Source organism: Aotus nancymaae, unplaced genomic scaffold, assembly GCF_030222135.1.
Source record: "Aotus nancymaae isolate 86718 unplaced genomic scaffold, 86718_ANA_hifiasm-v0.15.2.pri h1tg000002l, whole genome shotgun sequence".
NCBI classification, from domain to species: Eukaryota; Metazoa; Chordata; class Mammalia; order Primates; family Aotidae; genus Aotus; species Aotus nancymaae.
The window spans coordinates 17,977,830-18,002,262 of NW_026988413.1; the positions used below are offsets into that span (position 1 = coordinate 17,977,830).

Here is a 24,433-nt window from a genome sequence, read left to right on the forward strand (position 1 = left end):
TTCCCCGCCCAAACTGTAACTCTCAAAACCAACACCCAGGCAAGAGGCTGGAGGGGAAAATGGGTGGGGTCAGAGACAAAAAAGAGGGAAGGGTCAGGCGGGGCTCCGGGTTCTCTCCCACGAGCCTCCGCTCGTAGTTCTGCTTTTGTCCCCCGAGAGCTGCTGCCCACCCTGCAACCCTCGCCTGACCCAGCCGCCCTTCCCAGCGGAGGCGGGGAGGGTGTCCCGAAGGCGGAGCGGCAGCAGAACGGCAGCCACAGCCAATCACAGCGGGACCCTTCGGGGAGGGGCGTGGCCTGACAACTTGGGCGACGCGGCTGGACCAATCCAGACGCAGGAGAGTGAAGCCCCTCTGCACCTGGGCCCAGGTGCGCTCCTCAGCGTCTCCGGGTGCGGGGTGCGCGGGATGGAGCGGGCCAAGGAGGCTGCACCCGAAAGCCAAGCCGGGGCCGAACTCCCAATGGAGCCCGTGGGAAGCCTGCTTCCCGGGCTGGAGCAGCCGCAGGTCCCCGCGGAGACGCGACAACCTGAGGGTCCCGAAAGCAGCCCGACTCCGGCCGGAACAGTGGAGGAGGCGGCGGGCGCGGGCCGGGAGCCCTCGAGCGAGAAGCAGCTGCCCTCGCCTCGCCCCGGGCCCCTGCGCGTGCCGCCGCTCAGCCTGGGCTACGGCGCCTTCGGTCGCCTGGGGTCCACCTGCCCCGAGCCGCCGTCGCCGGGCCCCGCCTCGGCCGAGACGCCCCGGAATAGCGAGGCGCCCGGGGCTGAGCCTGCGCCCGGAGCCTGGGCGCCCATAGAGCTGCAGGTGGACGTGCTCGTGAAGCCCGTGGGCGCGGCCGGCGGCAGCCGCACGCCCTCGCCCCGGCCCTCCACGCGCTTCCTCACGGTGCCGGTGCCCGAGTCCCCCGCCTTCTCCCGCAGCGCGGCCCCCGCGCACCAGCTCCTGCAGTGCGCACCGTACCCGGGCGGTACGTGGGGCCGCGGTTCGCCGCTGGCTGCAGCCCGGAAGGAGAGCGGCCGCGACGCCGAGGGCCGGGCCAGCCCCGCTGAGGGAAGCGCCGGCTCCCCGAGCTCCCCCACGTGCTGCCGCTGTAAGGAGCTGGGGCTGGAGAAGGAGGGTGCGGCGCTGCTGTCCTGCGCGGGGTTGGACCGCGACAAGAAGCTGCCCCGGGCCGTAACGCACTTGGGTGAGTGCTCACCTGGGCCGGCAGCCGGCGCCTCCAGGTCGGGTGGATGTGGCGGAAGCCCCCACGCCCGCCCAGCCCTGGACCACTGGACATCGGACCCACTAAGGGACCCAGTCGGCTGTCCCGATGCCCCACCCCATCTGGCCTCTCTGGCTTACAGTCAATAACATTCCTGTCTATGTAACTGTAATTCACATTGTTTGCGGTAGAAGAATAAAGCCACTCCCCAGTCAAACCCTTGGGTCCAGAGCAGGAGTTACTGAGCTTTCTCTCTAGGGAGCTGCCTGCCCTACTAGGACCTCCGACAACTCTCAGCTCTGGATCTCTCAGATCTAGTGCCAAATTCCTGCAAAGAAGGAGTCTGGTGACGTTGGGGTCATGGGAAAGACACTTTTTTTTATTATTATTATTTTTTTTTAATTAAACGAAGATTCGCTCTTGTTGCCCAGGCCGGAGTGCAATAGGGCGATCTCGGCTTACTGCAACCTTCGACACCTGGGTTCAAAAGATTCTCCTGCCTCAACCTCCCAAGTAGCTGGGACTGCAGGCTTGCGCCACCACATCCGGCATTTCTTTAATATCTAATAAAAATATAAAATTTTTATATTTTTAATAGAGATGGGGTTTCACCACGTTGGCCAGCTGGTCTCAAAACTCCTGACCTCAAGTGATCCGCCCACCTTAGCCTCCCGAAGTGCTAGGATTACAGACGTGAGCTACCAGCCCCAGCCAAAAAAAAAGGAGAGAGTTTCTAGAACAGTGTGGTCAACAGGGTCGCGTGTCTAGTAGGTTCTGGGACTGGATGATGAGGGAGCATTACCACATTGAAACAGCGCTCTAGAGATGATGCCGATGGCCCGGGCTGTGGGGGAGAGTGGGTGGGATGGCGAGATGCCGGGTGGATGCCGATGCTTGGCTCTTTGCTTTTTGCCTTCCAGGAAACATGGAAATCCAGTTAAAGATTTAAGGGTTAAAGATTAAAGATTTAAACCAAGGGCTAAAGAACCTTGATTTCCTAGTGCAATGGTACGATCTCAGCTGGCTGCAGCCTCTGCCTCCCGGGTTCAAGGCTGATTCTCATGCCTCAGCCTCCCAAGTAGCTGGGATTAGAGGTGCATACCACCACATCTAGCTAATTTTTGTATTTTTAGTAGAGACTGAGTTTCCCCATGTTGGCCAGGCTGAGCTGGAACTCCTGACCTCAAGTGATCCACCTGCCTCGGCCACCCAGAGTGCTGGGATTACAGGCATGAGCCACCGTGTGCAGCTGAGACTTTATTTTTTCTTTTATTTTTAGATTTTTCTTCTTTTTTTCTTCTTTCATTCTACCATATCTGGTCTCGAACTCCTAGACTCAAGCGATTCTCCCACCCCGACGTATCTAAGAGAGACTGTAGCTTCATCTGTATTTTCATGCTTTTACAAGGAGAGTGTAATTGCGTTACTTGAGTAATTAAGAATTTCTTTTTCGGCCGGGCACAGTGGCTCACGCCTGTAATCTCAGCACTTTGGGAAGCCGAGGTGGGTGGATCACGAGGTCAGAAGATCAAGACCATCCCAGCCAATATGGTGAAACCCTGTCTCTACTAAAAATACAAAAAATTAGCTGGGCGTGGTGGCAGCACCTGTAATCCCAGCTACTCAGAAGACTGAGGCAGGCAAATCATCACTTGAACCTGGGAGGTGGAGGTTGCAGTGAGCCAAGATCCCAGAACTGCACTTCAGCCTGGGCAATGGAGGGAGACTCCATCTCAAAAAATAAAAAATAAGAATTCCTTTTTTGGCCAGGTGCAGTGGCTCATGCCTATAATCCCAACACTTTGGGAGGCCTAGAAGAGAGAATTTCCTGAGTCCAGGAGTTCAAGATTAACCTGGGCAACATGGTGAAATCCTGTCTCTACAAAAAAGAAAAAAAATTAATAAAACAGAATTGCTCTTTTAAAAAGCAAGGTGGGGTGGGGACTTTCCTTTGACTGGTAGTTTGAGAGAGACAGGTAGCTCTGTGGGGGGCCATTTCTAAACTCAGCAGCTTGGAATTAAGGTGAGTCCTCCTTGGAATTAAGTGTGTGAGGTGTTTGTAACCAACTGTATTTCTTTACTGCTTTGTTGTATAAAAGGTAGAGCTAAATTTAGTGTTCAGCCACCATAATTATATTGACTTAGGTGATGGGTAGGTTTATTATCCTCTTCTTCTCCAGGTGTTGGCCAATATGATGATTTCGTGCTTACAACCCTCACATTGATGGTGTGGTCATTGCTGGCCGTGGTCCCTGAGATGTGGGAGAATTCTAGGGCCTCTTGCTGCAGGGTTTCTGGGAGAAGAGAGTTATTTTTTTGCTATAGTTGATTTTACACTTCAGTGTCATGACCAAGGTCAAATTCAGGAGTGCTCAGTTACTTCAGATGGGTGTGAATTTCTAGGTTGAATGTCTGTAGCTGACCATGGCTGTAATTAAGCATTTGAAGTCATTCTTTTCTTCTCCAAGTTCTCGTCTCTGGCCTCCCTGGTTACTCCATTAACAGGCAGGGTTAAATGTGGCATTTCAGTGTGTTCCGTCTCGGAGCCCTTGGCTGCACCATTCTCCCTCCTGGAGGGCTCTCCCATCTCTGCTGCTTGTTGTCATTTGGCGGCCGCATTCCAGCCATCTGGTCCACTTGGTTTTGAAGCATCAAGAACACTACTGCCAACAACTCCCAGCCATGTGGTGCTCTAAGCCAGGCCGCCAAGCTCCAAGACAGCCCTCATTCCTGTCTTGTTTGGTAGTTTTATCCCCTGGTCCCTTTGCCTACCTGTTAGCTCCTTGAGTACAGGGTCTTACCCTATTTTCTGTATGTCATGTCATTAAGTGCTTCATAAATGGTTATTGGCCAATTATTTGTTCCTTTTCTTATATAGAATCTGGTTTTTTTGAGACAGGATCTTACTCTGTCCCCCAGGCTGGAGTGCAGTGGCACAACTGTGGCTCACTGCAGCCTTGACCTCCAACGCCCAAGTGATCCTCCCACCTCAGCCTCCCAAGTTGCTGGGACTACAGGTGCATGCCACCATGCCTGGCTACATTTTTACTTTTTGTAAAGACAGAGTCTCGGCCAAGCTCGGTGGCTCATGCCTATAATCCCAGCACTTTGGGAGGCCAAGGCGGGTGGATCACCTGAGGTCAGGAGTTCAAGACCAGCCTGACCAACATGGAGAAACCCTGTCTCTACTAAAAACACAAAATTAGCTAGGCATGGTGGCGCACGCCTGTAATTCCAGCTACTCAGGAGGCTGAGGCAGAAGAATTGCTTGAACCCGGGAGGCGGAGGTTGCAGTAAGCCAATATCGCACCATTGCACTCCAGCCTAGGCAACAAGAGCAAAACTCCATCTCAAAAATAAACAAAAAAAAAACAAAGACAGGGTCTCACCATGTTGCCTGGGCTGGTCTCGAACTCCTAGACTCAAGCAGTTCTCCTACCCCAGCTTCTCAAAGTTTTGGGATTACAGGAGTGAGCTCCCACACCCGGCCTAGAATCTTAAGGCTTCTAACTATTTAAGATTATCTGGTGGCTGGGTGCGGTAGCTCACGCCTGTAATCCCAGCACTTTTGGAGGCCAACATGGGTGGATCACAAGGTCAGAAGTTCAAGACCATCTTGGCCAACATGGTGAAACACTGTCTCTACTAAAAAAATATAAAAATTAGCCGAGCATGGTGGCATGTACCTGTAATCTCTGCTACTCGGGAGGCTGAGGCAGGAGAATTGCTTGAACCTGGGAAGCAGAGGTTACAGTGAGCCGAGATTGTACCCTGTACCCCAGCCTAGGCAACAGAGCAAGACTCCATCAAAAAAAGAAAGAAGAGAAAAGAAAAGTAAAGAAAATTTGGCTTCTTTCTCCTGAATATAAAGTTGGAACCTAAATGTTGTGGTTTACGTTGGCATCCCAGGCTGAAGCGGCGGGTGCTGGCGCGAGGTGGGTGCGATGCTCTCTGTGTCTCTGGTTCTGAGTTGGGTTGGTTGGGATGGTCTCCGCTAACACGACTGTCCTATTTGCCCCCGTCCCAGGTATGTCAGTGTACATGACGTCCCTGCGCTGGGCCCTGGCGGTCATGGCTGTGCTCCTGGCAGTCTCCGGGATTGTCATTGTGGTCCTGGCCTCAAGAGCAGGTATGGTGTCCTCTGCAGTCCCCGTCCCCTCTCCCTGCTGTTTCACTACTGGAACTGGGTTTCCAGCCCTTACAACACCTTAGAATTAGAAAGAGACACTGAGAGATGCAACGTGAAGACCTGGGGCTTGATGAGCAAAGGAAAATTGGCGACTTCCTCCCACTGGACACAGCTTGTGCCCTGATAAGCAGTCAGACGCCAGGCACCGCCCCGAGGGACTTTGTGCACTGCACAGACTATACAGCCTCCCTGGAGCCCTGCCCACCCTGAGGTTTGCCAGTTCCATGCCCCTTTAGTTGAGGCAGCAGCCAGGCTTTGTTTATTTAATGTGGTTTACCCTGCAGCTCACCAGCAGTCTCTGTGCTTGCAGGAACCAGCTGCCAGCCATGCCCCCCAGGCTGGGTGTTGTCTGAGGAACACTGTTACTACCTCTCTGCAGAAGCGCAGGCCTGGGAAGCCAGCCAGGCTTTCTGCTCAGCCTACCACGCTACCCTCCCCCTGCTGAGCCATACCCAGGTGAGAAAGGGGTGGCCAGTCTAGGGGGGCATAGATCCTTCTAGACCACAGAATCCTAGCACTGGAAAGAAGCTTAATGATTAAGTCCAACCCTTATCAAAGAAGTCACTAAGGTGCAGAGGAGTAGCATAACCATAACTTCATGCAGCCTCTAACTCCTGGGCTCAGGCAATCCTCCTGCCTCAGAATCCTGGGTAGCTACAGGCATGTGCCACCATGCCCAGCTTAAAACAAATTTTTTTTTAAGAGATAGGGTTGGCTGGGCATGGTGGCTCATGCCTGTAATCCCAGCACTTTGGGAGGCAGAGGCGAGCAGATCACCTGAGGTCAAGAGTTTGAGACCAGCCTGACCAACATGGAGAAACCCCATCTCTATTAAAATTCAAAATTAGCCGAGTGTGGTGGCTCATGCCTGTAATCCCAGCTACTCAGGAAGCTGAGGCAGGAGAATGGCTTGAACCCAGGAGCTGGAGGTTGCAGTGAACCGAGATAATGCCATTGCACTCCAGCCTGGGCAACAAGAGCAAAACTCCATCTCAAAAAAAAAAAAAAAAAAAAAAGAGAGACAGAGTCTCACTATGTTGGCCAGACTGGTCTCAGACCTCTGGTCTCAAGGGATCCTCCTTTCTTAGCCTCCCAAAGTGCTGGGATTACAGGCATGAGCCACTGCGCACAGCCAAGCACTTATTTTTTAATTTTTGGTCTCTGGATCATCTTTTGATCCGCTGGGTTTGACTGGACAGCTCAGCTTTAGAATGCAGATTGCTGGGGCTTGGTTTGAGGCTGCAAGTTGGGTTTGTGTTTGCCCCATAAGCCTCATCCTTCTACCTGAGAGAAGCTCATAAGAGAGCAGGCAGAAGTCTGAGAAGCAAGGTAAACTGTGCAGGCATCACTTGAAGCCACCACTCCTGCCACGCATGCCAACGTTTCAGTGACCAAAGCAATAACATGGCCAAGCCCACTATCAAAGGGCCGGTGTAGAATATGCCATCCCCACGGGAGAGGGAGAGGAGTGGATGTTTGCTGAATAGTAATCCAGTCAGTGGGTTTGAGAGCATCTACAAAAAGGAACCAATAGACAGGATCCAGCCCTTGGCATAACTGTTTTTTTTGTTTTGTTTTTTTTTTTTGTTTTTGTTTTTTGTTTGTTTTTTTTTTTTTTTCTGGTGTGAAAGGCTCAGGGAGACAATTCTTTTTATTGTCAAGGACCAAGAAACAAAGTGTAGAAATACTATACACAGTGGTCATGAGCTACAAGACAGGAGTGGGATGGAGGGGAGACGCGGTAACACACGGCATTATTCTGAACGAGCTCCAGCTCTTCATTCTAACACTTGAACCAAGGACAGACAGCTGTCCTTTTTCAGTAAGGCTGCAGCAGAATGCAAATGTGACTCAGTTTATCAGCTCCCACAGGGCAGGCAGCGCAAGAGGCTATTGTAAGTTGGCTTTGGGAGCTCCCATCTCAAACACAGAGTGGATGCTGAAGGTGGTCCCTGGCCGCTGCTGGTGGCTGGTCCCGGCTCGCTAGGTCCTGGGCATGTCTCGATTCTCAATAATCAGCTTGTCAGTTGAATACAGTTGGCCAATGTGGACCTGTCGACGAATTATTCCAAGGTCTCTCTTGGCTTTATTCACCAGGGTTTGAATTTCTACAGGATCCTTTACATTTTTATTTTCTCTGAAGGCATCTCTTATCCTCCTGACAGCATACGTTCTGTAATTGTAGGCGCTGAAACGCTTGCTTTCTCTCAGCATAGCCCGGTACAGATCTAACACTTGTGCGCGGCTGGAGGCTGCCATTTTGGAAAGAAAAAAACAAACGGGTCCTCTTCGGAGAGGTCCCAAGTACAGCCCAACCCACGGAACTTCAGTCTGTACAGAAACTACGAACGAAATAAAGTGCGGAAGCTCGGCCTTGCCAGCAGGCCGGACCTAGGCCTAGGCGGGCACTCCCGAGGACTGCGGACGACACCCGGCGTCGCGGGCCTCTTCCGAGGCGGGCACAGGCAGGCCTCAGGGCCTGTTTTGTTTTGTTTTTTATTCGAGACCGGTCCTCACTCTCTCATCCAGGCTGAGTACAGTAGTGCAGTCATGGCTCACTGCAGCCTCGAACTCCCGGGCTCAAGCAGTCCTCCCACCTCAGCCTCCTGAGTAGTAAGGACTACAGGCATGTGCCATCATGACTGGCTAATTTATTTTTTGTAGAGACAGAAGTCTTGCTATGTTGCCCAGGCTGGTCTCAAACTCCTGGACTCAAGCGATTCTCCCACCTTGGCCTCTCAAAGTGCTGGGATTATGGGTGTAAGCTCCTGTGCCTGGCTTTTTTTTTCCCGCTTAAAAAAATTGTGTTAAAGTACACATAACATAAAATTTACCATCCTAGCATTTTGTTGTTGTTGGGTTTTTTTGTTTGTTTTTTTGAGACAGTCTCTCTCTGTCTCCCAGGCTGCAGTGCAGTGGTGTGATCTTGGCTCACTGCAACCTCCGACTCCCTGGTTCAAGTGATTCTCCTGCCTCAGCCTCCTGAGTAGCTGAGATTACAGGCATGTGCCACCATGCCTGGCTGATTTTTGTGTTTTTAGTAGAGATCAGGTTTCACCATGTTGGCCAGGATGGTCTTTATCTCTTGACCTTGTGATCTGCCCGCCTTGGCCTCCCAAAGTGCTGTGATTACAGGCGTGAGCCACTGCACCTGGCCCGTGCTAGTCATTTTAAGTGTACAGCTCATTGGTGTTAAATACATTCATAATGTTGAGCACCCATCACCACCATTCATCTCCTGAACTCTTTTCGTCTTGTACAACTGAAACTCTAACCCCTCTAAACACTAATTCCTCATCTCCCCCGCCCCCAGTCCCTGGCAGCCACCATGCTACATTCTCTCTCTCTGGTTTAGATTACTCTAAGTAACTCATACAATTGGAATCACACAGTATTTGTCTTGTTGTGACTGGCTTCTTTCGCTTAGCATCATGTCCTCAAGGCTCACCCATATTGTAGCCTGTATCAGAATTCCCTTCCTTTTTATGGCTGAATAATATTCCATTGCCTGTATGTACCACACTTTGCTTATTTGTTTATTGGTCAGTGGACAGACCCTTGGGTCACTTCTGTGTTTGGGCTGTTGTGAATAAGGCAGCTATGAATTTGGGTGGACAAATAATCTCTTTGAGACCCTGTTTTCAGTTCTTAGAGTATATACCCAGAAGTGAGAATCGCTGGACCATATGGTAATCCTATGTTTAATTTTTTGAGGAGTTGGCATCTGTCTTCCACAGGAGCTGCGAAATTTTACATTCCCAGCAATGTTTGGCTTAATTTTACCTGGGGGCATGTGCCAGGAATTTATATTAGCTGTTCTGGTATGTATGAAAACGCAGCATTCCTTCTGTCAGTGCTTTAATGAATGTGTATTAAGCACTTACTCTGTGTTTGGCACCAGGGGGTTCAACAATGAGCCAGAATAGCACAGCCCCCACCCTGACAAAGCTGAGAGAGCAGTGAGGGCTGGGTGCAGTGGCTCATGCCTGTAATCCCAGCACTTTGGGTGGCAGAGGAGGGCGGATCACAAGGTCAAGAGATCGAGACCATCCTGACTAACATGGTGAAACCCCATCTCTACCAAAAATACAAAAATTAGCTGGGCATGGTGGCACATTCCTGTAATTCTAGCTACTCAGGAGGCTGAGGCAGGAGAATCGCTTGAGCCCAGTCGACGGAGATTGCAGTGAGCTGAGATTGTGCCATTGCACTCCAGCCTGGGTGACAGAGTGAGACTCCGTCTCAAAAAAAAAAAAAAAAAAAAAAAAAGGAGGAGTGGATGAGGCAGACATCAATCAGGAAATCATAGAAATAGATGTTTAATGACCACATTGATCTGTGCCGTGAAGGGATGGTGCCCAGTGCTACGAGAGTATATGACAGGAGCATGTGACCTGAAGATCAAGGTGAACAAGGCCACATGCACCTTTCAAAGAACATTCAGGAAAAGATAGTGAGGCTGGGCGCAGTGGATCACACCTGCAATCCCAGCACTTTGGGAGGCTGAGGAGGCAGGCAGATCACCTGAAGTCGGGAGTTTAAAACCAGCCTGGCCAACCTGGTGAAAATTTGTCTCTACTAAAAATACAAAAATTAGCCGGACGTGGTGGCAGGCCCTTGTAGTCCCAGCCACTTGGGAGGCTGAGGTATGGGAATCACTTGAACCCGGAAGGCAGAGGTTGCAGTAGACCAAGATCGCACCACTGTGCTCCAGCCTGGGCAGCGGAGTGAGACTCTCTCTCAAAAATAAATAAATAAATAAATAAATAAATAAATAAATAAATAAATAAATAAAAAGGGATAGTGAGGCTGGGCCAGACAGCCTCCTGGAATCCTCTCTGTTCCATCTGGACTGGTTGCTTGCGAGGCCTGCTGCACAGATGTTCCGGAATTTCTGTTCACCTGCGTCCTCAGCATGCCTCTTGCCTCTCTCCTAGGTGGGATTCCCTGTTTCCTAGATCGCATATCTTTTCATTGATTTCTATCTTTTTCTTGGTAGGGCACATCCTCTGTAAACTTCCTAGAAAAAAGCAAATACATGAGACGTCAGCTTTTTATTTTTGGAGCAAGGTTTCGTTCTGTCACCCAGGCTGGAGTGCAGTGGCATGATCACCGTTCCCTGCAGCCTCCACTTCCTGGGCTCAAGTGATCCTCTCACCTCAGCCTCCCGAGGAGAGACAGGGTTTTGCCATGTTGCCCAGGCTGGTCTCGAACTCCTGGGCTCAGGCAATCTACCTGCCTCAGCCTCCCAAAGTGTTGGGATTACAGACAGGAGCCACCACGCCTGGCCTCAATTTCTTGAGACCTTTTGTGCTTAAAGTACTTTTATTCTAATCTCTCACTTAATTGTTAGCTTGACTGGTGTGTAGGAAAAACACTCAAACTGTCTCTCTGCTTTCACACAATAACAGCCATCAACCCAGAAGGCTTCTGTGACCAAATGTGTTTTTTTTTTCTCTTATGCACCAAGCAGTGGGCACCAGCTGGGTGTCCTGTAATTTAATTCAATTCTGATGCTGTCTTCCTGGAGCTAGCTTCAGATCCCACCATTTGGGGCCTCAGTCCCTAAGGCTGCCTGGCTTCAGATACCAGTCACAAGTCCAGGCCTCTGAAACTTCTGATTGGGTGGCTTCAAGTTGGGGCTCACACGTTCCCTCTTTGGGTTTGATTAATTTGCTAGAGCAGCTCACAAAACTTGGGGAAACACATTTACTTGTTAATTACAAAGGGTATTTTAAAGGATACAAACACACAGCCAGATGAGATGCAGAAGGTGAGATCTGGAAGAGTCCCAAGTGCAGGAGCTTCTGTCCTTAGAGTTGCAGTGTGCCACCCTCCCAGCATTTTTTTTTTTTTTTTTTTTTTTGAGATGGAGTTTCACTCTTGTTGCTTAGGGTGGAGTGCAATGGTGTGATCTCAGCTCACTGCAACCTCCGCCTCCCAGGTTCAAGCAATTCTCCCTCAGCTTCCCGAGTAGCTGGGATTACAGGCATGTGCCACCACGCCTGGCTAATATTTTGTATTTTTGGTAGAAATGGGGTTTCTCTATGTTGGTCACGCTGGTCTCAAACTCCCGACCTCAGGTGATCCACCTGCCTCAGCCTCCCGAAGTGCTGGGATTACAGGCGTGAGCCACCGCACCCAGCACCTCAGTCATTTTCTTAGTGAGTGCTGAGCTGTCATCATTCCGGGGAGAGAAGGGGGTGGTTTTACCTCTAAGTGTGTAGCACTTAAACATTCTTCCCTTTTTATTTATTTTTAAAATTTTTATTTATTTATTTTTTGAGACAGAGTCTCTGGAGTGCAGTGGAGCAATCTCGGCTCACTGCAACCTCCACCTCACAGGTGCAAATGATTCTCCTGCCTTAGCCTCCTGAGTAGCTGGGATTACTGGGTTGCACCACCACTCCCAACTAATTTTTGTATTTTTGTATTTCATCACGTTGGTCACGCTGGTCTCAAACTCCTGACCTCAGGTGATCCACCCACCTCAGCCTCCCAAAGTGCTGGGATTACAGGTGCAAGCCACCGCATCCCATTCCCTTTTTAGTATAAACAGCTTCGCCCTTAGCTGAACCTGGTATCCTAGATTCTAAAAGCCTCTGTGGTTCATCTTTCCAAATAGTTCTGCCAGTTACCTCGCTGCATAGGAAAGATGAATGGATCTTTGGACTGGGGGCAGAGGGTCCTTTACAGACTTTCAACCAGTCCTTTTTCCAGGTCCTTTTTCCTGTACATCATTGGCTTTCAGAGGGACTTGTTGTCTCTCATACATAAGCTTTGGGGGCTTCTCAATACAAATTGGGGTATTTCTTGGCTTTCTCCCAGCTGTCTATCTGTCCCTTTCCTGAAAACCACTGAGCTTTCTCAGGTCTGTGATGCCGTTACAGTTGTCCGGCTTCCAAAATGTTGATGTTTCTCATCTGCAGCTGTCTTTTCCCATTCTTTTTTTTTTTGAGATGGAATCTTGCTCTGCTGCTCATTGCAACCTCCGCCTCCCGGGTTCAAACAATTCTCCTGCTTCGGCCTCCCAAGTAGCTGGAATTACAGGCTACTATTTGTATTTTTAGTAGAGATGGGGTTTCACCATGTTGGCCACGCTAGGCTCGAACTCCTGACCTCGTGATCTGCCCACCTTAGCCTCCCAAAGTGGTAGGATTACAGGTGTGAGCCACTGCATCCGGCCCCATTCTTTTTTTTTTTTTTTTTTGACAGTCTTGCTCTGTCACCCAGGCTGGAGTGCAATGATGCAATCTTGGCTCACTGCAACCTCCGCTTCCCAGGTTCAAGTGATTCTCCTACCTCGACTTCTTGAGTAGCTGGGGCTACAGGCACATGCCACCATGCCCAGCTAATTTTTTGTATTTTTAGTAGAGATGGGATTTCACTGTGTTAGTCAGGATGGTCTCGATCTCATGATCCGCCCACCTCAGCCTCCCAAAGTGCTGGCATTACAGGTGTGAGCCACTGCACCTGGCTTTTTTTTTTTTAAATAGGCACAGACAGCATCTTAGTATATTTCCTAGGCTGGTCTTGAACTCCTGGGCTCAAATGATCTCCCTGCCTGGCCTCTCAGTGTTGAGATTACCAGCACCCAGCCTCTCTTCCCATTCTTTTTGTCCTTTTTCCTTCTATTTTTTATCATTTTAAAAAGTTCTATTCTTATTTAAGAGTTTTAAATATGAATGAGTTTAAATCATTGAATGCTTTTTATGCATCCAGTGGGATGATAATACCTTTTCTGTTCTTTTAATCTCTCATGGTGGTTTGTTTGTTTTATTCTTGGCTTGCTGTGATCAAGTCTACTTAGTCATGACTTTTTTTCCCCCAAAATATTTCTGGACTTGACTGGTTAATATTTCACTTAAGATGTTTGCATGCATGACATTTTGTTGGACTATCCTTACCTGAAATCAAAGGTATTCTGCCCTGCACAGTGGAGAGGGGAGGGAGTTTCTAGCTTTTTTTTTCCTCTGGGAGAGTTCCTGGAAGTGCCTGTCATGCATTACAAAAGGATTAGGGTCCCTGCTCTGCCTAGGGATTAGGGGTCAGGAAGTGCCACATGTCAGGTGGGAACTCCAAAACAGCCTGTGGCCTGGTAGCCCCACCCTCTGTATTGGGCTTCCCAGCCCTTTATCCCACCCGCTTTGGCTGTCATATCCACACCTCTTGGAGACTCACCTCTGTTCGAGCCACCTCACTTGGGGATAGACAATGAGAGTGAGAGCAGAGGAACGGTGCCCTGAAGAACTGGCTACTGGGTCTGTCCTGCCAGCCACCTGCAGTGCCTGGAGGAGCCACGAGGAGCCCTCCTGAGAACTCCTGGGGACACTTGTGAGAGACTGGGCAGGAAGTGAATTGTTTTGATTTGTTTTTTTTAAGAAGCAGTCTCGCTCTGTTGCCAGGCTGGAGTGCAGTGGCTTGATCTCAGCTCACTGCAACCTCTACTTCCAGGGTTCAAGCAATTCTCCTGCCTCAGCCTTCCAAGTAGCTAGGATTACAGGCACCTGCCACTACGCTTGGCTCTTTTTTTTTTTTTTTTGAGAAGGAGTCTCCCTCAGCTGGCCAGGCTGGAGTGCAGTGGCACGATCTCAGCTCACTGCAACCACCATCTCCCTGGTTCAAGCGATTCTCCCATCCTCCCTAGTAGCTGGGATTACAGGCACCTGCCACCAAGCCCAGCTAATTTTTGTATTTTTAGTAGAGATGGGATTTCACCATGTTGGCCAGGCTGATCTAGAACTCCTGACTTCAGGTGATCCACCCACCTCGGCCTCCCAAAGTGCTGGGATTACAGGCGTGAGCCACCGGCCTAGTTTCCCATTTATTAAAGAAGTAAAATCTTTTTTTAAATCTTATTGTATTAGCCAGGCATAGCGGCTTCCACCTGTAATCCCAGCACTTTGGGAGGCTGAGGCAGGTGGATCACCTGAGGTCAGGAGTTTGAGACCAGCCTGACCAACATGGTGAAATCTCGTCTCTACTAAAAAACACTAAAATTAGCTGGGCGTGGTGGCGGGTGTCTGTAATTCCAGCTACTCAAGAGGCTGAGACAGACTGAAACCTTCTCACAGTCCTGAAGGCTGGAAGTCTAAGATCAAGGTGTCGACAGGTTTCAGGTTTCCATAGGCCTTGCCTTGGCTTTGAGGTAGTGGCCCTTCTCCCTGTGTCCTCACATGGCAATCCTGTGTCCTCCCATCTCTAATGTCACCCAGTATGTCTAAATTTACTCCTCTTATAACAACCTGAGTCACATTGGATTAGGGACCACCCAAATAGCCTTACATGCCCTTAATCACTTCTTTAAAGGTGTGACTCCAAATACAGTCACATTCCAAGGTACTAGGGGTTAGGGCACCCATGTATGAACTTTAGGGTGACAGAATTGATCCTGTAGCACTTATGGAATCTCAACACTTAAAGACAGACACACAGACATTTTGATTTGTATCAAGTTGTTTTTATAAGTTCAAAAGAGAACACTATCATAAAGTCCACACAGCCCTGTGATGTGGAGGCGATGGTTCTTTTTTCTCTCGCATTGATAAGGAATCTTGTGGCACAGAAAAGCTGAGTAACTTGCCCTTGATCAAAGTGTCAGAAAAGATATTTGCACTGAGTGCCCTGGCTAAGAAGCTCCACCCCAACACTACTGCTGTGGTTTCAATGTGTCCCCCACATTTCTTTTGTTCTTTTCTTTTTTTGTTTTTTTTTGAGATGGAGTCTTGCTCTGTCACCCAGGCTGGAGTGCAGTGGTGTGATCTTGGCTCACTACAACCTCTGCCTCCCGGGTTCAAGTGATTCTCCTGCCTCAGGTTCCCAAGTAGCTGGAATTACAGGTCTCACCACCACACCTGGCTAATTTTTGTATTTTTAGTAGAGACGGGTTTTCACCATATTGGCCAGGCTGGTCTCAAACTCCAGACCTCAGTTGATCCACCTGCCTCGGCCTCCCAAAGTGCTGGGATTACAGGTGGGAGACGCCTCACCCGGCCTCTTTCTATTTTTTAAATTGAGAGTCTCGCTCTGTCTCTCAGGCTGGAGTGCAGTGGCACAGTCTCAGCTCACTGCAACGTCAGCCTCCCAAGTAGCTGGAATGCAGCTGCCACCACATGCAGCTAATTTTTATATTTTTAGTAGAGGCGGGGTTTCACCATGTTAACCAGGCCAGTCTCAAACTCCTGACATCAAGTGATCTGCCTGCCTCAGCCTCCCCACGTAGTGGGATTACAGATGTGAGCCACTGTGCCCAGCCCTCTTGTTTTTTAGACAGGGTCTCGCTCTGTTGCCCAGGCTGGAGTGCCGTGCAGTGATCATGGCTTGCTCCAGCCTTGACCTCCCAGGCTCAAGCAATCCTCTCATCTCAGCCTCCTGAGTAGCTGAAACCATGCCTGGCTAATTTTTTTATTTTTATTTTTAGTAGAGATAGGGTCTTACTCTGTTGCCCAGGCTGGTCTCAAACTCCTAGCCTCAAGCAGTCTTCCCACCTCAGCCTCCCAAAGGGCTGGGATTACAGGCATGAGCCACTGCACCTGACCCAGCCTCCAAAACTGTAAGAAGTAATTTATTTTCCTTATAAATGACCCTTTCTGTGGTCATCTGTGACAGTAACAGAAAACACACTAAACAAACCAAGACAACTACATTGGAGCCACCACTAACACTGAGCCAGGTCCCCTCATAACTTTCACAGCAGGCTCAGGAAAGGCTTGCTGGTATCGTCCCATTTTCCTCATGTAAACACCTGCTGGAGATGAGGTTTTACAGTGAGCATAGATTATTTTGTAAGAGGAAAAACATTTATTGTCTTAAGTGTTCCACAAATAATATATGCTGTGATTGGGGGAATATGCCAGAGTGAAGGTAACCCGGGAGGGCAAGAGGCGCTCCGTAGAGAACGGTTTCCGCCCGGCTCCAGGGCTGGGCCCTTAGGTGTTGCCGTTGAGATGGGAACGGGCTGTGCAAAGAAAGCACCCCAGGCTCATAGGCCGGGCGCGGCGGCTCACACCCGTAATCCCAGCACTTTGGAAGGCCGAGGTGGGCGGATCACGAGGTCAGGAGTTTGAGACCAGCCTGGCCAACATGGCAAAACCCGGTCTCTACTAAAAATACAAAAATTAGCTGGACGTGGCATGGTGGTGTGTGCCTGTAATCCCAACTACTTGGGAGGCTGAGGCAGGAGAATCGTTTGAACCTGAGAGGCAGCAGTTGCAGTGAGCTGAGACTATGCTGTTGCACCCCAGCCTGGGCGACAGAGCGAGACTCCATCTCAAAAAAACAAAAGAAAACACCCCAGGCTCCTACACCAAATGGCCCAGCCTGGTATCTGCACATCGAAGGCCTGTAGGAACGTAGGTGGCTCCAAAGGTGGTCTCCAGAGAGTGCCTGGAGTTGGGGCCAGGACCCAAGCAGGGCAGGGATTAGATTTTTGCAGGGACATAGTTCATCCCATAACTTACTTACAGAATGCCAGCACTTAAGACTGAAGAACATGGCATTTTGTCCTGAGACAGACCGATTGAGCGCAGCAAATGCCAACTGGAAGCCAGCAAAACAGGCGTCGCATCAGAAAGGTTCGCCTCAAATGACCTTAGACCTCCCTGTTGTCAATGGAGGGAGGTGGGCTTAACTATCCAAACTGGAAACAGAACCTGAGATAAAGAATTTACAAATACATACAGCATCTCATTTGAAACGTAAGTAAATTTGCAGAAAACATATCATAGTCTGGATAACCCCTTCCCTGCAAAAAGACCAAAGCTAAGATTCAAGATCCAGGCAGTTAAAATCTGGAATATAATAGGTGTGGAACTCTGGAATCTTCCTATGTTCTGGACAAGGACCAGAAGCTCCTGGCGCAGGGAGGGGAGCACGGGACCCACACATACAAGCTGCGCTCACAAACCCCAGGAAGGTGCCAGGGCCAGGACGCCCAGAAGTACAGGAAAGATGAGGCATGTTCCCCAGGAGCCTGTTTTGCTCTGGAGTAGTGAAAAGTAGGAAGTTGTAAGTGCTCTCTATTGGTTTAATAACAGCTGTGCTTTGCAGAGTGGCGGAGGGAGAAAGCTACCTTAACAGCACACGCTGAACGTCAGCCCGATCCTGATTTCTAAAAGATTAAACTATGAATAAATACACATCCTAGGATTAAGAAAAGTAATTTGAGTCTGGTTGCAGTGGCTTATGCCTGTAATCCTAGTACTTTGGGAGGCCAAGTGGGGCGGATCACCTTAGGTTTCAAGACCAGCCTGGCCAACGTGGAGAAACCCCATCCCTACTAAAAATATAAAATTAGCTGAGCACGGTGTGCATGCCTGTAATCCCAGCTACTCAGGAGTCTGAGGCAGGAGAATGGCTTGAACCAGGGAGGCAGAGGTTGCAGTGAGCCGAGACCATGCCATTACACTCCAGCCTGGGCAACAAGAGTGAAACTCTGTCTCAAAAAAAAAAAAGTAATTTGAAACATTTTAATATTAAAACATATGTAGAAGATAGTAGAATGGCGGTTGCTGGGGCAGTGATGGGTGGGGAGTTGTTTAATGAGGATAGCTTCAGTTTCAGGAGACGAAAAATTCAGGAGATGGTTGGTGATGATGGTTTCATAACAATGTGGATATACTTAATGCCCTTGAACTGTACACTTACAGTGGTTAAAATGGTAAATTTTACGTCATAATTTTTTTTTTTTTGAGATAGGTTCTTGCTCTGTCACCCAGGCTGGGACGCAGTGGTGCCGATCGTGGCTCACTGCAGCCTTGACCTCCTGAGCTCAAGCCATCCTTCGGCCTCAGCCTCCTGAGTACTCATGTATCTGGGACTACAGGAGTGTGCCACACCCAGCACACACTCTATAAAAAATACAAATATTAAAAAATATATATATATATTTGTATTTTTTATAGAGACAGGTTCTCACTATGTTACTCAGGCTGGTCTCAAAATACTGAGCTTGAGTGATCTGCCCTCCTCAGCCTCCCAAAGTGCTAAGACTACAGCTCTGAGCTGCCATACCTGGCCATGAATCTTTTTATTTATTTATTTATTATTATTTTTTTGACGCGGCCAGGAGGAAGGCCATGAATCTTTTATCACAATTTTTAAAAAAGAAATGTATGAAGGCATAGCAAATAACTTTCTGTAATTTTAAGATGTAAAATGTGAGATTTCAGTCCATTCCGCTCAGGATCACATTCCTTCTCCTCTTATTAGTGGAAGAGCTGGAGAACCCGCAACTTAAGGAGGACTCAGGATCTTTTGCACAGAGCAGTCCTTTGAGCCATAAATTACTTAGAAGTTCCTGGAGTTTATTTATAACTCTGAACAGTGCCTTCCCCACACCACCATTTTTGCTAACGATGAGATTGGGAGTCTCAACTGCAAGGAAAAGAACGGAATGGAGTGGCTGGGGCTAGGCGGGGCTGGGGAGGCCCAGAGGGAAAGGGAGAAAGAGCCAGAAGGCCTGGGGCCGTGACAGAAGGGCAGGGTCCTCTTGGGGTTGCTGGAAGCAAAGCTCAGGTGTGTTGGGGGCAGGGCACAAGCTTTGCCCACCACACGTCAGAGGGGAGAGGACTTGGGATGAGTGTGTCTAGGTGACCCTGGCTTTATATGTTACTATCTCAAGCCTCATCACAAGCATCCTCATTTTACAGAGGATCACGCTGTGGCTCTGAAAGGTTGGGTAACTTGTCACGTGGCTCACAAGTCAGGGAGCCAGAATTTGCATACGGGGTAGCCCGGCCCCATCTCAGCTCTGGGAGAGGCACTGAGCCCTGGTGTGCCTTCCCAAACAGGCGACTGCTCCCAGGAGGACGGTGTTGGGCCACTCTGCCCACTGAGTCACACCTCAGCGCAGCCTGGGTTCCTCCCATCCTCTCCAGGGCTCCTTGCCAAGCCCCGCCCTGGGACCCAGTGTGCTTTCTCTGTTCAGCACACTCACCACTCTCCATTTTCCCACCCAATCTGGTCTTTAGGATTCAAGAAGGGTAAGATTGGCAACCTTCAGCCTGGAAGTTGCCCCTGGCTTCTCTCTGGGCTGTTAACTGGTGGGTGCTAGCCTTGAGGAGCAGAAGATGGGTTTGACACACAGTGGCCTGATGGCCTGGGCTCACTGTGGCTCTCGCTGATTTTTGGCAGTGAGTGTGGAGAGGCAGTTTCACTGAGCTGACCTACTGTGCGCAGGGTTATCATAGTGTGATATTGAGTAAGACAAGCTCAGCTGGGCACGGTGGCTCACACCTGTAATCCCAGCACTTTGGGAGGCTGAGGCGGGTGGATCACAAGGTCAGGAGTTCAAGACCAGCCAGGCCAACATGGTGAAACCCTGTCTCTACTAAAAGTACAAAAATTAGCCAGGCATGTTTGTGGGTGCCTATAATCCCACCTACTTCAGAGGCTGAGGTGGGAGCATCGCTTGAGCCCAGGGGTTCAAGGACAGCCTGGGCAATGTAGTGAGACCATGTCTCCTAAATAAAAAAAGACAGGCTGGGCATGGTGGCTCATGCCTTTAATCCTAGCACTTTGCAAGGACGAGGCGGGCAGATCACCTGATGTTAGGAGTTCGAGACCAGCCTGACCAACATGGAGAAACCCCATCTTTACTAAAAATACAAAATTAGTCAGGTGTGGTGGCGCATGCCTGTCATCCCAGCTACTTGGGAGGCTGAGGCAGGAGAATCACCTGAACCTGGAGGCAGAGGTTGCAGTGAGCGAAGATCACACCATTGCACTCCAGCCTGGGCAACAAAAGCCAAACTCCATCTCAAAAATAAATAAATATACAAATAAATAAGAGAGGCCAGGCACGGTAGCTCACACCTGTAATTCCAACACTCTGTGAGGCCAAGGCCGGCAGATCACCTGAGGTCAGGAGTTCAAGACCAGCCTGGCCAACATTGTGAAATCCCATCTCTACTCAAATACAAAAATTAGCCAGGCACAATGGTGAGTGCCTGTAATCCCAGCTACTCGGGAGGCTGAGATGGGAGCATTGCTTGAACACGGAAGATGGTGGTTGCAGTGAGCTGAGATTGTGCCACTGTACTCCAGCCTGGGTGGCTGAGCAAGACTCTGTCTCAAAAAAATGAAATAAAAAATAAAGAGGCAGCTCTATTCTATGAAGGTGATGGAAGCCAAGGGGAGGAAGGAGCACCTGGTTCACCTTGGAGAGGGTCAGCCCAGTGTCTGTAAGAAAAGCAACCTTTAACTAACCCCTGAGGGATGGAGGACGTGGCACCAACGGGACAATCATCACTCCAGTGCTTGCTTTCTAATTCCAGGGCTTGTCTTTGTTGACTTAAACCATTTTCTTGGGGAAGAAGAACTGAGCATATGCGAAATTCATTTGAACTCCGCTCCTAACCTGCATCAATGTGAATATGTGCTTCTTGACATTGTTGTGAGTGATGTGTACTCGCTAGTGTAGTCTTCTTTTTTCATTTGGCATGATTTCATATTTACATTTTCCTGCATACTGACATTTTCTACACACTTGTCATTTTTAATGGCACTATAATTTTCCATCATGTTGACATCCTGTAATTTACCTAGTTATTTCTCGATTGCTGAGCATTTGGGGAGTTTCCATTTTTTCTTCACAAATAGCACCGTGTTATCTTAAGATAAGTTCATTTTTTCCCTTTATTTAATTTTTTTTTTTTGAGACGGAGTTTCGCTCTTGTTACCCAGGCTGGAGTGCAATGGCGCAATCTCGGCTCACCGCAACCTCCGCCTCCTGGGTTCAGGCAATTCTCCTGCCTCAGCCTCCTGAGTAGCTGGGATTACAGGCACGTGCCACCATGCCCAGCTAATTTTTTGTATTTTTAGTAGAGACGGGGTTTCACCATGTTGACCAGGATGGTCTCGATCTCTTGACCTCGTGATCCACCCGCCTCGGCCTCCCAAAGTGCTGGGATTACAGGCTTGAGCCACCGCACCCGGCCCACTTTTTCCCTTTATATTCTTGGATTTATTTCTCAGCTAAATCACCCTTTGAGCAGGAGGAGGAGTGGTGGTGCTGCTCTACGTCGAGCCAAATGACATTGCAGAGAGACCAAGCTGATGATACGGGCTGTGCCGGCATCGCTGCCCCCTCCACCACGCCCCCACCCTGGAACTTGCAATATTTAAACTTTTTTTTTCCAAGTTAAAAAATCTTGGCCGGGTGCAGTGGCTCATGCCACTAATTTCAGCACTTTGGGGGGCTGAGGTGGACAGATGACTTGAGGCCAGGAGCTTGAGACCAGCCTGGGCCAACATGGCAAAACCTGTCTCTACTAAAAATACAAAAATTACCCCGGTGTGGTGGCACACGACTGTAATCCCAGCTTCTCAGGAGGCTGAGGCAGGAGAATCACTTGAACCTGGGAGGTAGAGGCTGCAGTGAGCTGGGATCGTGCCACTGCACTCCAGCCTCAGTGACAGAGCAAGACTCCATCTCAAAAAAAAAAAATCTCAGCCGGGCGCGGTGGCTCACGCCTGTAATCCCAGCCCTTTGGGATGCCAAGGCAGGCTGATCACCTGAAGTTGGGAGTTCGAGACCAGCCTGATCAACAAGGAGAAACCCCATCTCTACTTAAAATACAAAATTAGCTGGGCGTGGTGGCGCATGCCGGTAATCCCAGGTATTTGGGAGGCTGAGGCAGGAGAATAGCTTGAACCCGAGAGGTTGAGGTTGCAGTGAGCTGAGATCGCACCATTGCACTCCAGCCTGGGCAACAAGAATGAAACTCCGTCTCATAGAAAAAAAGAAAAAAAATCTTAAATATACATTTTAAAGCATTGTCTTTTTTGCTTTAATTCATTGTTAAAAATAACGTCTTTTTTGCTTTAATTCATTGTTAAAAATAACGTCTTTTTGGCTTTAATTCATTGTTAAAAATAATGTGACATTGAGGGCAAATACTTAAAAGAAGAAAGATCTCTAATAGCTCTCCATTACTTTGATTTTTGTTGTTCCTGCATGTCTGCATCATGCATTATTATTTTGAGACGGAGTTTTCCCTCTCATCGCCCAGGCTGGAGTGTGTGGCGCGATCTCAGCTCACTGCAACCTCTACCTCCCAGGTTCAAGCGGTTCTCCTGCCTCAGCCTCCCAAGTGGCTGGGATTACAGGTGCCTGTCACCAAGCCTGGCTAAATATATATATATATATATATATATATATATATTTTTTTTTTTAGTAGAGACAAGGTTTCACCATGTTGGACAGGCTGGTCTCGAACTCCTGACCTCAGGTAATCTGCCAGCCTCGGCCTCCCAAAGTGCTGGGATTACGGGCATGAGCCACTGTACCCAGTCACCTCCCTCGCTTTCTGAGCTTCCTTGTTTCTTTGCCCACTCAACACCCATTGAGCATTGCTTAGTGGTGTTTGGTGTTCACATGTTCTGGCCCCGAGCCCTGAGCACAGCGCCTGGCACCCAGCAGGCATGCAGTCCAGCTTTTGAAGTTGTTTTGTTCTGCAAGCGCTGGCTTGAGCAGATCCCTCTGGATTGGCCAGCTGGGATCCTGTGGGAGCCCCAGGGAACCTATATGGCCCAGGTGAGCCACACCAGGGTCCAGGGGAGTGATCAGCTTACTTTTCTCCTTCAGGACCTTCTGAGCAGATACCTAGTCTCCAAGCACTCCTGGGTGGGGGCCCGGCGAGGCCCCCAGGGCTGGCACTGGATCGATGGGACCCCCCTGCCCCTAGAGCTGTGAGTGACCGCGGGCTTTCCCCCTCCTCGGATCCTCTGTTTGTCCCCATGCTCTGCCTCCTTGCTGCTCCCCCTGCCTGGAGTGCCACTCCGAAAACAGCCCACACCCATGCCCGTGGCCTGGCGCCTGCTTAGTTCCTATCACTCCACTCCTTATTTGGGCTCCCAGCACGTTCACCCAAGCAGGGTTGTCACCCTGTTTTACAGGGAGGTTTGGGGGTTCATCCAGTGTCACGTGGCTGACCAGTGCAGTGACTCGCTCAGTACGCAGGCTGACACGGGCTGGAGGGTCTGGCTGGGAAGTGAGGCCCCGGCACCCTGAACATCTCTCCTTTCCCTTCCCACCCTTCCCCAGACTCCCCAAGGATGGAGAGAACAATCCGGATATCAACTGCGGGGCCCTGGAGGAAGGCACGCTGGTGGCTGCAAACTGCAGCACTCCAAGACCCTGGGTCTGTGCCAAGGGGACCCAGTGATCTGGGCTCTGCCTGTTCTCAGCCTGCCAGGCAGATGCAGCACCCCTACAGGGGGAGGCCAGTTGAGAGCTGGGTAGCCTCTGCCTGGACCCAGGCTCTGGGTCTCCCTGCTCTGCTCAAGCAGGCCCACATGAGCGAGCCTAGGAGCTGGACTTCAACCCAGGAAGATGCATCCGAGGGAAAGGAGATTTTCTGTGGCTCAGGCCTGAGTGCCAATATTAGTCTCCACTTCTGTGGCTGATTGGTTTGATGACATCGAGATGGTTGTTTAACATTTCTGAGTCCTGATTTCATTCAAATGACAATTTCTCCCTAGAGGAAAAAGATAGGGTTGGCAACCACAGCTGACTCCAATTAGGTTCTCATTCCGGCTCGTGGAAATGAGTCCCGTTGTTCAGTGGCAATGGGACCTGGCAGGGATAACATCATTGCTGTGAATTCTATTTCAGGCAGATGGGTGTACGTCGGACACAGCCTACCCGCAGCCTCTGTGGAAAATAACCAAGCAAAAAGAGCGGCCAGCCCCTGGAGGAGGGGAGAGCGAGGTTTCCTTCCCTGTCCTGAGAGTTGGCAAAGGGTTGGCAGACAGAAAGATTCCGGGTGGAGATCCCACATGTGGACTGGCCTGCCACTGGCAAGCTGATGCCCAAGGGTGAGACAAGGCAGAGAGGACAGGGCCACCTAGCAGGAGAAGCCAGCAGAGCTCCCCAGCTTGGTAGGCGGAAGCTGAGGAGTCCGAGTGAGAAAGGACTCGGAGAAATGCCGGCAGGTTCCAGGCAGCTCTTCCACCCACAGCTGCGACACAACCAGCCTGGAGATGTCTCTGTGCTGGGGTGCAGTGAGGACCTTCAGCCTAGAGGAAGTGGCTGACAGGG

The 24,433-nt window shown here is 49.9% G+C and overlaps 2 protein-coding genes across 2 annotated transcripts; one reads left to right on the forward strand and one right to left on the reverse strand.

Annotated features, from left to right (window-relative positions):
* The first annotated feature begins 406 nt into the window (after nt 1-406).
* Nucleotides 407-23,614, forward strand: KLRG2 (killer cell lectin like receptor G2). The gene is made up of 5 exons (XM_012447473.2): nt 407-1,184; nt 5,230-5,331; nt 5,702-5,847; nt 22,979-23,082; nt 23,438-23,614. Exons 1-5 carry the CDS (start codon nt 407-409, stop codon nt 23,556-23,558), a joined length of 1,251 nt encoding a protein of 416 aa, XP_012302896.2. The 3' UTR covers nt 23,559-23,614.
* LOC135268665 (LYR motif-containing protein 4) lies at nt 7,025-7,865 on the reverse strand. The gene has a single exon (XM_064361497.1). The coding sequence runs from the start codon at nt 7,648-7,650 to the stop codon at nt 7,375-7,377; it is 276 nt and encodes a 91-aa protein (XP_064217567.1). The 5' UTR covers nt 7,651-7,865; the 3' UTR covers nt 7,025-7,374.
* Nucleotides 23,615-24,433: the final 819 nt, after the last annotated feature.

Bases quoted from the DNA above. Each gene is read 5' to 3' on its own strand.
- KLRG2 (XM_012447473.2), top strand. From the start codon at position 407: ATGGAGCGGGCCAAGGAGGCTGCACCCGAAAGCCAAGCCGGGGCCGAA. The intron at 5,332-5,701 runs GTATGGTGTCCT...CTGTGCTTGCAG, and splicing joins GGTCCTGGCCTCAAGAGCAG to GAACCAGCTGCCAGCCATGC. The intron at 5,848-22,978 runs GTGAGAAAGGGG...TTTCTCCTTCAG, and splicing joins CCCTGCTGAGCCATACCCAG to GACCTTCTGAGCAGATACCT.
- LOC135268665 (XM_064361497.1), bottom strand. From the start codon at position 7,650: ATGGCAGCCTCCAGCCGCGCACAAGTGTTAGATCTGTACCGGGCTATG.